At 40.0% G+C, this 15,588-nt stretch overlaps 1 protein-coding gene across 2 annotated transcripts in view; it reads right to left on the bottom strand.

The window, feature by feature from the left end:
- The window catches only part of LCLAT1 (lysocardiolipin acyltransferase 1), an 80,226-nt gene that overhangs the window by 31,848 nt on the left and 32,790 nt on the right, over positions 1-15,588 (bottom strand). The window contains exons 4-5 of one of the 2 annotated variants that reach the window (XM_028724473.2): positions 6,083-6,229; positions 1,148-1,264 (exon numbers count right to left, since the gene is read on the bottom strand). In XM_028724473.2, coding sequence (XP_028580306.2) covers positions 1,148-1,264; positions 6,083-6,229 — 264 coding nt within the window. The remainder of the gene's footprint in view (positions 1-1,147; positions 1,265-6,082; positions 6,230-15,588) is intronic. The other variant, XM_028724474.2, reaches the window with a different exon arrangement.

The following is a 15,588-nucleotide window of genomic DNA, read 5'->3' on the forward strand; positions in this document are numbered from 1 at the left end:
AGTTGTCTGACTAGGCCCCATTCTCAGGCCGTGTCTGCATTTTAGATCAAATCCTATTTTGTGCTCAGTTGCTCCCTCCAGTATTATAATAGCATCCTATTTATTATCCCTGTCAGGTTTTGCTCACAGATTTATTGCCAGAAAAATTAACCTTTCCATGTGTTATGTAGGCTGGAATCACTTCAAAAAAAGTAGCGCCATGAATGACAAATGCATCATTTCATCATGAAGATGCTAGGACTGAATTTCACGCCAGATATAATGAAAGAGTAGGACAAGGGACACAACAACACCGATACACTCCTCCCTTTGCATCAGAGAACATACAAAGATCAGCTTTTCAGTGCCTGTCAAAATTTCTCTCCTTTTTCTGAAAAACCACAAGAGTGGGCACCTGTCACTAACTGAAACTCTTGCAATGTTCAGTGCAACAAAACACCCTAATTGTAGTAGTAGTTATGATTGTTATGATTATTATATTTATTAATATCCCACATTTTCCCCTGACAATGGAAACACAATGTCATGCTAACCCTGAGTCTGGCATACTGTTAAAGCAGACAATACATTGATCCACTGAGCTTTAACAGTTGATACAAAACAAGTTAGATGGCTGCTGACAAGCTCATGTATTTGCAAATATAACTCTGAAACCCCACATGGAAAAGCAGCTGCTTCAGTGCTATTTTGAGTAGAAAAACTGCCCCTAGGGAGAGCATCAAGCTCCCCCTTCACCCTTCAAAATCACAGTGCTCTAAGGTTGTTTTTCATTAATAGTAATTCTTGAAGTTGGAGCCTCATTACAAACATTTTCATACAATATATAGTTTGCCCCAAGACCAACCTCATCTAAGTGCTTCCCAATACCAGCATACAAAATGCACTGTATAGAATGGAAGCAATTTAATTTGCTATAATATCTATGCCTTTATTCATCAAATCATTTCATTTTTAAAGACACTAGAAATGTTGCCACTACTCAGAATATGTAACAAATTTTCTTCTTCTTTAGAATGTAGAATCCATTTTTAAAAAACTCTTTTTGGAGAAACCTTCTGAAAGCAATTGGTTCTCAGCTACATTCCTCACCAGATATTATTTATTTTGAGATGACAAGAAAAGAAAAGCATATCCAAAGATCCATTACCATCTCTTAGTCGTTCCACTATAAAAGTGAAGCCTGTAGTTCTTGGATGCAAGACATATTCGTATTTCTGAAGTCCATTCTTTTCAGCAAATTCATTACTGCGGGCTTTGGTGTTGTCTATAAAGAGCATGAAAAACATTGATTAAAATCAGTGTTGTGACTAAGCTTTAGAACATTTTAGCATCATAGAGCACATCAGTGGAGCAAGGGATCAAGGAGATTATAAGAGATTAATAACACCAGGAAATAATTCTTGTTTTGCTTTCTTACATAAACATCTCTCCCCCCCCCCCCCATGTTCAGTTCTTATTATGCAGAGAGTCAGGGAAAGTTGGTTGATGCAAAGCTTTGGGTCAAAGCTAGCCCTAAGCTAGCTCCTCCATGAGCTGTAGGACTCAGCCTCAAACAACAGAACTCAGAGCAAATACGAAGGCTTTTGCAGAATGATGCCCTAGGAACTAGAGGCAAACATTCTGTCAATTTGACATTATTCCAGCTCTCCCATGGAGGGAGGGGCAAACAGGTAGAAAAACAGGAAAGTGTGGATAAAGAGTCAGACAAAAAACACACAAAAAGGTGTAATCTTAGCCAGCAGCTTCTATTCCCAAGAGACACTGGTTGCTCCAGAAGGCTTCATCAATAGTCAATCAGGCTGCAACTGGTCAGGTGGGGCTAAGGCATTAGAATCAACAAGATCGGGGGGGGGGGGGGAAATCCTTCTCAGGCACTAAGATTTGACAGTATGCCAGTTGAAGCTGCTAGCAGATGGGCAATATTAGGGGCATTTAGCATTTAGCAACCAAAGGCAACAACATTAGGAGAAAGAGCAGGTACCACACACTGTACGTTTGATCTGTGGTACACATAGGAAGTCTTCACTTTCTTGCCACATGAAGCTCCACCAGGTTCTTCCTAGGTCTAACCATTTTTTGGGGGTGGAGAGAAATCTCCTACATCCCTAACCAAATTTGATACACTTTTGGACACATCACACTACCTTACTTTTTCCAGCGTGTACAGAGGTCATATGATGCAGGGCTTCCTTTGCACTCGATCCAGAAGCTGCAGTTAGTGCAGAATGCTGCAGCATGGCTGCTGGCAGGAGTGAGGCCTTGTCAGTAAATGACACCTGAGCCCAGAGATCTGCACGGGTTGCCGATTTGCTACCGGGCCACGTTCAATAAGTTACTACAAGTTACAGCCATTAACAACCTGGCGCCATTTTACCTGCAAGATCACCATACCCCATATTTGACCACTTTGATTCGCAGAACTGGCGCTGTCACAGTTACCACATAATACCTGTTCTGCATTTGTAAGAAATAAATATTTTGGTGTGGCAGTGCCTACAATTGGGAACTCCCTGCCTATTTACTTCAGGCAAGCTCCATCTCTGTACGTTTTTCAGTCCCTGCTAAAAACACTTTTCTTACCCAAGCTTACTCAGACATGTAATATGCAGATATATATTTGAACCTTTTTAGTTTATTCTTGATTTTATGTTTTGAATGATTTACAGAGTTGTTTGTTTTTTTAACTGATAATTTTATTGTTTTACTCTCTTTGTAAATGCTGTTGAGATTTTTTTTAACAATCAAGCGTTGTATACATTTTATGAAATAGTGATAAAATAAATAATGAATATTTTTATTAGCCCCTAAAAATACTTGGTTCTGCTGAGATAATGGTATAAAAGAAAATGTACAAAATAAAATCTGGGAAGATAGTACTGAAATGCTTTTGCATCTTTAATGTTTCAAATGTACTGAGTTTAAACTTCACAGAAATATATTGGTGACGGAAAATCATGACATTCCGGGGGCAAGGGGATAGTGGGAAACTTCATAATCAAAACAACCTGAACAGAATATGATATTCTTAGTCATTAGAAAGTATTCTGTTTGTGCTGTCTTCCTTACAGGAACACATTTCAGTTTACTTGCCGTGTAAACCTAGCTGCTATATGCAAGAGCAAACATTTGCATTTGGTTTATTATTTATTCTATTTATGATGGAGCGCACAGAAGAAAAAAAAGCCACTTGTTACCTGCTGTCACACAGCGCTACTTTGCCTGGCAACACAATCTAAGAATAATCGAACTTTGTGACTCTCAGACACATAACAGAAAAAATGTCTTTAAGTACCTAGCAACCTGACCAACTTCTGGAACTATTTCACAGCTTGATTAATTCTGGGACATCAGGACCCCCCACTTGGTATATAAACAACTATTTCAGTGCTAGAATAGGAGGCATAGAGAGAAATACTTGCAGCAAAAAAATTATTCCTATATTGCCACCCCAAGCTCAGTATGTAGATGATTGCACTTCTCATCTTTCTTTTCAGGTCTTACTCTCTTCTATTATCTTTCCTCTTGTTGCTTTTATTTAATTTATCACCAAGTAATGCCATTTCTTCTGGCAAAAGTGTGTCTTCTCTATCCAATTTCTCATCTTGAACTACTGTTAAATTCCTCCCTTTCGCTTGTCAGTCCAGAACTCTGCTGACAAATAATTTCTTTCTAGTTGTGCAGACCATGCCAATCTTGATGCTACTCATTTTCATTCACACCAGCGCAAACTCTGTGACCTGATTTTTAAAATGCACCAGGTATATCCCCAAAACTTTTGCTCTTCTAATTTTGCCCCCAGTTCCTTGGAACACGCTTTGCTCTCTCAAGCATCTCTGCCCCTTCTTTCCTGCTGCCATTCTTTTATTATCCTCTCCCATCCTTCCAGCTTGTGCTCCCTTTCCTACTGTCAAACTTACTGTAAGTTCTTTGGGGCAGCATGTTGTTAATTTTGCTTATATTTCTTTCCCATGTTCCCTGACAATATTGCAATACTAACTCCTCAAAGGCATGAACATGAGTATACTGGGATATCTCTGGATGAACATGAGTATACTGGGACATCTGTGTGGTAGATTGACAAGAATTTCTGATTCCCTGTTGTTTAACAATAGTAAAAAGTAACTTTTCCTAAATAAGGCTGCTAAAATTGAAGAAAGCTAACTGTTCTGCTGCTGAAAGCAAATTTCTAAGTTCAGAATGTGCTCGTAGACACCACATTCTTTAATTTCATACTATACTATACTATACTATACTATACTATACTATACTATACTATACTAATTACTACGGCTAGCTCTGGCTGGTAGATCTAGGAGTTCTAGTGAAAAACAAAGCTGTAAGTCTGTTCACCCCTTAAGTAAATATTGTTTATTATTTATTACATTTCTAAACCGCCTTTGATCCGAGGATCATAGGGCAGTTTACAATATAAAACACAAAAATGCAAAACATAGTAACATATAAAACAATACCCCCATCTCTCTCTCTCTCTCTCTCTCTCTCTCTCTCTCTCTCTCACACACACACACACACACACACACACACAGGGAGAGGGAGACAGAGAACTTAAAAGTCCAAGCAGAATTTCTGAAAATCGGCAACCCATGTCAGCTCATTTTTTTTGCCAGAAAAATATAAAAAGAAAAAGCTCAACAACATTTGTCCAGATTTTCACTTTTTGAAATATGGCAACCCTAATTTAATTAGCTAAAGAGCTGAGAGTACAGGAAAGTTTTTGCCTGGTGCCTAAATATATGTGTAGAAGGCACCAACCAAGCCTCCCTGGGGAGAGCATTCCACAATTTTGAATTTAATGTAGTAATGTTCAGATTGTACGAATGTGACTCGGAAGCGTTCAGCACTTCAAATACATTTATAAATTCTATTTATAAATAGAATTCCAAAAGTGCACTTTTGAGCCACAGACCATCACCAGGAAGCGGTGACTATACCCAAAGCAATGACATTTATTCCTCTCTGAAGGCCACTTCACATGGAAAAAGTGACAAAAATCACTTTTATTTGATTTACACAAGAAGAAAGTCCAGAGACAGTATGATACACCATCAAAATTATCAGTGAACCTACACACTTGTGCATTCGTGCTAAACCATAAAAGGTAAAGGGTAAAGGGACCCCTGACCATTAGGTCCAGTCGTGACTTGACTCTGGGTTTGCGGCACTCATCTCGCTTTATTGGCCGAGGGAGCCGGCGTACAGCTTCCGGGTCGTGGCCAGGTTCTGGCAAACCAGAGTAGCGCACGGAAACGCCATTTACCTTCCCACCAGAGCAGTACCTATTTTTCTACTTGCACTTTGACGTGCTTTCGAACTGCTAGGTTGGCAGGAGCAGGGACCGAGCAACGGGAGCTCACCCCGTCGCGGGGATTCGAACTGCCGACCTTCTGATCGGCAAGCCCTAGGCTCTGTGGTTTAACCCACAGCACCACCATTGTCCCGTGTTAAACCATGGCTTGGCCTTACTGTGACATGCAAACCAGGCCAATGTCTCATTATAGACACACTGGAAGCACTGGGCTGGATGTATAGCAGGGAGAAGCACGGGTGGGATTCCTTGCTCCCCACTGGGAGATTGTTGTTTCAAGGCAACTTACATGTAAGATTATTAAAAACAGTTAATCCACTTAAGGAACCTTTGGATGTCACTTCACAACCCAGTCGAGTTTGGGGAATGTCATACCCATCCAACATCCAGGTCGTAGAACGGCCAACCGTACCAGTTCACACCTTAGAAATTTCCCATCAATGTGGGCTGGGTGGCTGCACTATCAAATAGCAGTAAGGATGATCCACAGTTGATCTGTGCCCTACGCCACACCAAAAAAGGTTGTGGCCATTTTGAACCCACTTCAGAATATGTGCAGTATTTGCTCTCACGCCCTATGGGTACTAGCATCCCTTGTAAAAGTCTCATAAAGCATAACTTTTCAAGATAAAACACCACCTAACGCGTGACAGGTCAAACTTGCAATTTTCAATTGTAAACTTTTAAATGGCATAATTGTGACACAATTTTTTCTACCCTGAGAAGATTGGTGGGGAGAGAATTGAATTAAAGTACCTGTCAGATCTGTTCCTTCGGGAAAGATGAGAAGCTGCAGTGGTTCGTTAATGTCACAGAAGTAATCCAGCATATTTGCAAAATGATTTTTGTCTTCTTCCCATCTTCTATGAATAAAAATGAAGGCAGCAACCTGCATGGCCCAGCCTAGAACAATTTTGAAGAGTCTTTTAAATACCGTGCTGGAAATTTCTTGCTTGTGCCTGTCCATAACTTAAGTTCTCAAATTATCAAACATAAATTTTCTAACACTGTGTTAAAAAGGATTATAGAAAGCTTAGGATTTGGAGAACGATTTAAGGGTTTAATAAATCAATTATACTTGAGGAACAAGGCATATGCCCTAGTGAACGATGGTATAACACAACAAATAACACTAGCCCGAGGGACAAGACAAGGATGCTCCCTTTCCCCAATTTTATTTGTACTGGTCATTGAAACTCTGGTCAATGTAATTATAGAATATAGAAATATAAAAGGAATAAGAAATAATGGAAAAGAGAAAATAAGCTTATTTGCAGATGACACCTTGCTAGCAATCAAAAATCCTTTGGAAAATATGCAGGTAATAGAGGCACATTTGAAAAAAAATTGGAGAAAAAACAGGGTTGTGAATTAATTGGTCCAAATCAGAGATGATGATATTTAACTACAATGAAGATGTAAAACAAAAACTTTTGAAGGAAATAAAATAGATATAAAATTAAGAAATGTAATAAAGTGCTTGGGAATAAATATATCAAGAAATTTAGAAGACTAAGAACAAGAAAATCTTAACAAATTGAAAGAGGCAAAGGGTGTTTAAGGAGATAACAGAAATCACTGGGTTAAAGCTGGCCAAAAGTCCAGAGGTAGCACTGTTCTCAATTTATGATGGGGTGGAAGGTTCGCAGGCTATGATGGACTTGCTCACAAATTTACTGACAGCTGCACGAGGTATTATAGCTTGGCAGTGGAAGGGGTGAGGTGAATATAAAATGGAAGAATGGTATAAAGAGGTGTGAGATATAGCTATTAATGATAAATTACCATGTGCTCTTAAAGGTAAGACAGGGAATATGCAGGAAAAATGATTTTGATGAAATATGGAAGGTATTTGTAGAACTTGTATTGTTAAAATGGAAAGAGGTCAAATCATTGCAAGAGGTGTTGAAATTTGGGAGGTTGGATAGTTACAATGGAATGGTCTTGGGGTGGGGGTGCACATTTTTATTTGTATTTACCGTATTTTTCCCTCTATAACACGCAGATTTTTTCTCCTAAAAAGGAAGGGGAAATGTCTGTGCGTGTTATAGAGCGAATGTGTGGTCCCTGGAGCCAAAAAATCAAGCAAAAGTCAAATCGCGAGTCACGGAGAAGGGAAACCTGAAAAGAGGAAGTGGCAGCTTTCCTGCATTCTGCCTCAGGGTCTTACTGCCCACCCTCCTCTGTTTCGTTGCTGTGATTGCTGAAACGGAACAAAGAGCAGGGAAAGCCCCTCCCCTCCAGGCAAGCAGAGTGTCGTTCTTTCTAATTCCTCTCTGTGCTCCGGTGCTGCTGGGGGAGAAGGAAAGCCCCTCCCCTCCAGGCAAGCAGAGTGTCGTTCTTTCTAATTCCTCTCTGTGCTCCGGTGCTGCTGGGGGAGAGGGAGAGAGAGTGGGGGAGGGAGAGGGAGAGGGGGGGGAGGGAGAGGGGGGAGGGAGAGGGAGGGGGAGGGAGGGAGAGAGAGAGAGAGAGAGAGAGAGAGAGAGAGAGAGAGAGAGATATGGCTGGCTTGGGGGGGAACTTTTGCCTTTCTTTCCTCCCACCCTTTAAATCCCTCTCCAGCATTCTTAGCCAGCTGCTTCTCTGCACACCCCTCTCATGTCCCTTCTTTGTTTTTCCTTCGCTCCCCACTTAAAATGTGGTTACAAAGCATAGATCAACATGGATCCTCAGGATCTTTGCATTGGGTCACCCCAAATTCACCATCAGATCACATAGCACATCCATGGCTACAGCCTGCACCAAAAAAATCACGCACCCACTGTTGCCTGGGGCTGCAATGGTGCAAAAACGTGGTTAAAAAGCATGGATCCACATGGCTCCTCAGGATTTTTGCATTGGGTCACCCCAAATTCACCATCAGATCACATAGCATGTCCATGGCTACAGCCTGCACCAAAAAAATCACGCACCCACTGTTGCCTGGGGCTGCAATGGTGCAAAAACGTGGTTTAAAAGCATGGATCCTCAGGATCTTTGCATTGGGTCACCCCAAATTCACCATCAGATCACATAGCATGTCCATGGCTACAGCCTGCACCCAAAAAATCACGCACCCACTGTTGCCTGGGGCTGCAATGGTGCAAAAACGTGGTTGCAAAGCATGGATCCACAGGAATTCTCAGGATTTTTGCATTGGGTCACCCCAAATTCACCATCAGATCACATGTCTGTGGCCACAGCATGAAGCACAAAAATGATACATCCACTGTTTCATTCAGAATGTTTTTTCCCTTGTTTTCCTCCTCTAAAAACGATGTGCGTGTTATGGTCAGGTGCGTGTTATAGAGCGAAAAATACGGTATTTATTATTATTACTTTTGTTAAAATAAAAATAATAAAAAGGATATTAAAAAAACAGATAATTTTGTATGAAAACATAAGCAATTCTTAGGGAAGACCACTTTGCATGTAATACAGTTATTATAGAAAAAAGTGTATGAGCTAGCACTAAAAGATGTCAAATGCGTTAGTGAAAGGTGTGGGGGGAAATAGGTTTTGTGTTATTCTTAATGATATTAAATCAGGGGTGCAAAATAACACTAAGAGACTGAGTCATGATTAACATTAAAAACATGAGCTAGAACATAACATACTTGGGACCTATTAAGAATACACAGGCGAAATTTTCTTATAATTAAGTTTTTTTTTTAGCAGAAGTACATTTTTACAGCTTTTTAGCTCAATATCATTACTGAAACTCAAGCATCTTGCCTTCTCATTTCAATTTGCAAATTCAACTGCCTATCATTGTAAAGTGATAAGTCCTTGAAATGCACACCACTTGATCTTTCCTTTCTTTTTGCAGAATCTGACCTGTGCTGCATAAATTAATGCTTTTCACATGTGAACTCAGTGACCTGGCAAACAATTACCAGATTCAATATGGGGCAGAGTTGCTGCACTATTAATAGTTGTATTGAAGGGAAAATGTTGAGTGTTACAGTTTCACCAACCAAATAGATGCAGGAGAAGCCACTACAAAAAAAGTCCTTCATTTGAAAGCAAATGAGAGGTCCTCCAGATATTGTGAACTACAACTCCCATCATCCAAGACCAGTGGTCATATTGGCTGGGTCAGATAGGAAATGTAGTCTACTGCATGTGGAGAGTACCATGTTGGCTGAAGGGTCCTCAAGCTGGAAACAACTACAAGATACCACATAATATGTCAGAGACCACGTTGCACATACTATCATTCATTGTAGGGCATGCTGCATAGCCATCTCTCCTTGTAGAAATTTGGAAGAAACTCCTTTACTCCAGGACATCAGCCAATAGTTCATTATGTAGCTCCCACCAGTAGGTAATTGAAAAAAAATTGAAAATGTGTTTTTCAGTTATACTGGGGGTGGTATCTGCGCTCTCTCTCTCTCTCTCTCTCTCTCTCTCTCTCTCTCTCTCTCTCTCTCTCTCCCTGTGTGTATATGTGTGTGTGTGTGTGTGTGTGTGTGTGTGTGTTCTAAAAAAAACCACAGTGGATTTTGGAATATTGTTCATCATCTTGAGCACCACAGGAGTCAAAAGACATCTTAAGAAAATTTATAAACAAGCATACATAAATAAATAAAAATGCATGCAACAGATTGCATCAGTGACTTTTACATCGTTTTTCTGTGGCTGAAAGTAGAGTAGGTTAATTTCAACACTATGATCTAATACGGGCATTCAGATAACCCAATAAAGACCTATCTCTTCAGGGAAGGAAGAGAACTGGATTCTGTGTTCTCTAGGATTTAGTCCATGTAAAGTTCTTTTCCTGGTGTTGTAGTAATCATCCCATTAATAAATGCACTATCATGACTGAGGAAACCCTCAAATTCTAACAGAAGAATCCTACATATATTGACTAAGGAGTAAGCCAATGAGTTCTATGTTGCTTTCAGCCTAAGTCACTTGCTTCAAAAGACAACACTCTAAGTGGAGCAAAATAAAGAAATATTTTTTTTTCTCTAGGAAAAAAAAATATTCAGGCTTGTTTCCCATAGATGATTTTTGAGAGGAAGCAGAAATTTGGCCGTTTCTAAAGCTTGCACAAAGTGCAAGACACATTTACTTCTTTTCTCCTTTATATGTGAAAGTAAATGTGAAAGCCTTCAATATTGTGGGGAATATGTGAGACGAAAAACATGAAAATTTAGCTATGAATTAAAGAAAATGTCACAAAGCTACAGCTTTGATATTATTTTTTAAAAATTGCAAAAGCATCCCTCTGCAATTCTACTTTATGTCCATGGACACTAGCATCTTTCATCACCAGCCATCTCTGGAAAAGCGAGTGCTTCCTTGTTTGATCCTTTCTCTACAGCCAGGATCCAACAAAATGACTTGAATGAATGGAGGAAGACTTGCATGCAGGTAAGGTTCAGTTTAATCATCAGTAAGGACTGCTGCAGCAAAACAAAACCTCAGCTGAATATCCATCTATTATTTCTTTGAACTCTGGTATGCAGTATTCACCCCTAATCCAGATGCTCGTCTCATTGCTTGACATGCAACCTCAAGTCTGCCTACTTATTCTCAGTCTGTAAGGCTGTTGGCATCCATCTGTCTCAGGAGACAATGGAATGTATCTCCAAGGGTGAAGTCATTACTGGAACCAAAGTGATCTCCCCAGGGTACTAGCCTGGGCTGTGTGCATGGAGGTCCTGGGCTGCCAGACGACAAGACCCCCCTCTCTAGTTAATCAGGTAGTACACTGGCTCCTTGCCCTCTACATTAAGATGTTTCTGAAGCTTGAGCTGGAAGGTATGGACATTTCAAGTGAATCGGAACATATTATTTCCTCTCCCCCACCCCTATTTTGTATAAACAAAACTTTTATAGGATGTTTAGTAAATGATTTGCTTACTTGAGTCATCTGGCACATTTGCTTAGCAGGCAAAAACATGCAAATTAGTTGTTTTAGTGATTTTAACACACTGGCCTGAATTGAGTTTACCTATGGGAGACTAGATGAACGCTTTTTTAACCAAACCTTTGGCCTTTGTGTTTTGGTTCCTTCAAATTATTATTCTAAGCCATCGGTTTTCACAAAATGTTCCCTTACAACACAGACCTTTATGAGACCAGACTTATTTAAAGCATAAAAAGCAGAATTACAAGTTATTACAATAGTCATTTTATTCCCCTTTCCCAGCACGAATTTAGAGCAGAGTTAATGTTCCAACTTCCAAAATAATAATAATAATAAATCTGGTATGCATCTTTCTGATGTAAACAATTCTACAAGAGTGATAACACTACAGAGAACACTTTCCAACATACACTCCCAAAGCTACCTCATAATATAAATAACTCTAAAGTAATTAAGTCTGACAGCCCTTGATGAAATTGCTGGAAGATATCACATGTCACTGTTGCTCAGACTCTCACTTAAAGAGTCCATTGCCTCCAGTCCACAAAGCAAACCACAAGCTATTTATACAGCACTTAGATAATGGAAGGCCTATGCTTAACAGAAACCTTTGACCCTACTCAAATACTATCTTTCACAAAGAAAGAGGTGGCCTCCCTGTGGAGGAGCTGTGGACTTGACCATTTCCACAATTTTATTACTGCATTATGCATAACTTGGAAAAACAGACCAAGGTCTAACCATACAATTTTCTGATGCAGCTAACGCCATGCCATGGTTATTTCCACATGTGTGGTATTGTGTGGAACACCCAAAATGCAATTCAAAAATAACCTGCAAAAGTCACTATATGAGAATTTTATTATCTTAAAAAAATTGCAAGGGAAGCAGCCATCAGGGAATGGCTAACACTGAAAGACTTCTAGAAAAGTTATCCCACCATAGCCTTCCACCTCAAACAACTCCTGGATTCTCCTGAATCTCTCAGCAGGTTTTGATACCATCAGCCATGGTACCCTCTCTGTGGTTGGGAGATGGAGGCATAATATTATAATGATTCCGCTGCAACCTGCAGGGCTGCTTCCAGCGTGTAGCATTGGGTGACTTCTGTTCAGCCCTTTGGCAATTGTGCTGTGGGGTTTGGCAAAGTTCCATGTGGTCCCTGGTGCTATCTAGCATCTATATGAAGTTGAGTGCAGTTATCACAGGATTTGGGGCTCAATGTCATCAATGACAACCAGCGCTGTTTCTCCATACCATCTGAACTAGGTGAAACTGCTTTGGTGGTAGTCCAGTGTCTGGAGGCAGCAGTGGGATGCATGAGGGCCAATAAACTGAGGTTGAATTTTGACAAGATGGTGGTGCTGTTGGTAAGTGATTCCCAGAGTTGCATTCATCCATAAGCAGCAGGTTCAGAGTCTGGGGATACTCCTAAATCCAGTGCTATCACCACTTGAGGCTCAGGTGGATTTGGTGGTGAAAAGGACCCATCAGCTGTGGCCATTCCTGCACTGGCCACAGTGGGACATGCTCTGGTAACCTCACGTTTCACTTGCACAGAAAGTGTGCAACTCTAATATAACTCTAATATAACTTCCCACTTTGCTGTGGAAAGAACACCAGGAGAGGAAGAGAGAGAGGCAGGCAAACACCTTAGAACTTGCTCGATGTTCCCATTCCTCATACAGAGTCATTTAGCATCAATTGCCAACTGAGAAGGATACTGATAAAATGTTACATTTTAATGTTATTGTGATTTTGTTAATGTATTTTTTGGAAGGATTTATATCCCCAAAGATAGGATTTAATAACTGATTGACTGACTGACTGACTGAACAGCCAGTAAATAGCAAGGGTTGTATTAAATGTTCCATGTGCAGAGTTCCAGAGGTGAAATGGGACCTCTGTTTCCTCTCTTTCCCTGTGCACCCCCAAAATCTTCTCTGAAGAAATCCCCAAACCTTCAGAGCTGATTATAAGAATGTGAGAATGGGGGCTGGAAAGGATAGGAGATAAAAAGGAAGCTCCACATGCATGCATGGAAACCCACTGCAGCAGCATTGAATACAACTCCAGGATTTTGGCAAAACAAATTGAAGTTATCATCATCACGCCGTCCTTGCTGATATTTGCTTATTACTGGCAGAAGCTCTAATGGGTAATTTAAGTTTCAAGAATGGTAAGTAATTAAAAGAAAAAAGGCAAATGCTCTCCAAGGTACTCTTTGTTCATTCTTACAGTTATAGCACTGGTAAGTGAACTGTACCATACCATACATTCCACAAGTTAATTGGTGAAAGAGTAAAGATGACCTAGCAATAAATGGGTATGATTAAACTGATGAAAATTTTGTTTGAGAAGTGAAAGCTTGTTAGAGCCTATACGTTCAACAGAACAAAACTGAAGATTGGTATGCACAATGCAACCGGTACCTTAATAGTTTCTGATGATATCAGCTGAGAAATCAAAGTAATAGTAGAATAGTGAGTGAAAGCAATAAATACAATCAGAACTTTTCTGAAAGGGCAAACTCTAAATAGTGGAGGGTGGCCAGTTAACTTAATTTTTACAAGTGTACACATAAAACAAAGTATATTTTTGTGAACCAGTGAAGTGAACAGCTTTTGCTAAATGAACATCCTGCTTGTGGGATTTCCATAATAGGCACCTAGCTGGCCACTATGAGGAACAGAAGGCTGGACTAGATAGGTCTTTGGAGCTGACCCAGGAGGGCTACACTTGTGTGCTTAGAAAGTTTCAACACAGGCTACATGCGTAGCCCCTGACAAAATTGGTATGTGTACCACACTATCTATTATCACCACACTAGGATATACTCTATATAAGATAAAGAGAATACAAACAATGCCTTGAGACTTCTCAAGTTGATTGAGGCTGACAGTGCCACGGCTACATTTGAAGAGTTGCTGTTTATTTTCTACCCCTTTTAAATGCAAAAGGAAAGCGCAGAACTACTTCACAGGCCAGTTTCGACGTGATGAACTTGGCCTAATAAACCTGAGTTTATTATGGCACACATTAGCTTCAGAGATTCTATTGTGGTTTGTTTAAAAGGGAGAGGAGCACTTCAGGCCCAACATGCATTGTTGGCTTTAAAGGTGATGGTTCGTTACAACTGAATGGGCTCTTTGTTATTTCCTTTCTGTCACTTACATTCCATCAAAATAACACAGCTGTGAACAGCAGAATCTTCAGTACTGAGTAGGTAAGAATAAGTGTTCTTAGTAAGTTTTAAACCAAGAATAAAAAAGTATAGTGTTATCAATGACTACTACTCATGGTAGCTATATGCTGCCATCAGGTAGAGAGGGAGCATGCCCCAGAATAACGGTTGCGGGAGAGGGCTACTGCCCATTGGTCTTGCTTACAAGTTTCTCAAAAGGCATCATGGGAAACAGGATGCTAAAAAATAAGCAGCCTTTGGTCTGATCCAACAGAGCGCTTCTTATGCCTCCTCTTTTCCAGGCTAAACATACCTAGCTCCTTCAACTGTTCAAATACAGCTTGGTTTCCAGACCCTTGATCATCTTGGTTGCCCTCCTCTGCAAATGTTCCAGCTTGTCAATATCCTTCTTAAATTGTGGCACCCAGAACTAGACACTACTCCAGGTGGGTCTCAACAAGACAGAATACAGCACTACCATTGCTTCCCTTGATAAGGACACTATACTTCTGTTGATGCAGCCTAGAAAAACATTAGCCTTTTTTGCTGCAGCATCACACTGTTGATTCATGTTAAGCTACTGGTAATCCATGTGTCCCTCATCGTATATTTGTGCAGCTGTTCTTCCTGCCAAAGTATAGAACCTTATATTTGTCCCTACTGAAATTTATTTTGTTAGTCTGGGCCCTGTCTACTGTATGCTGAAGGTCATCAAGCCGACCAACAAATCCACCTAACAGTTACCTCATCCAGACTACATTTTACCAGCTTCTCTGCAAAAATAGCATGGGAGACTTTGTCAATAGCCTTACTGAAATCAAGATAGACTATGTCCACAGCAGTCCCTGATCCACAAAACTTGTATGTCTATCAGAAAAAGAAATGGGATTTGTCTTCTAAGAGTTTGACTACTGTGCAATAAAACAAGACAGCACAAACAAATATGCATCTGATTTGAAGAGAGTAATATTTTAAGACACATTTTGAAAACAAATTATTTTAGACTATGTGAATTGGAAAGCAGTTTACATGCTTAACAGATAGAAGGTTTCAGATATCATTTTGGAATTTTTCTCTTTCTGCATGGCTCCACAGATCCCTTAAGACAGCTAACAATAATGCCGAAAAATAATAAATAGAACAATGAAACCCATCATTATAAAAACAGCAGAGCTAAAATCAAATATTCTGAACTACCATATAAGGTAGCAAATATTACAA

The sequence above is a fragment of the Podarcis muralis genome, chromosome 3, assembly GCF_964188315.1.
Source record: "Podarcis muralis chromosome 3, rPodMur119.hap1.1, whole genome shotgun sequence".
In the NCBI taxonomy this organism is placed as follows: domain Eukaryota; kingdom Metazoa; phylum Chordata; class Lepidosauria; order Squamata; family Lacertidae; genus Podarcis; species Podarcis muralis.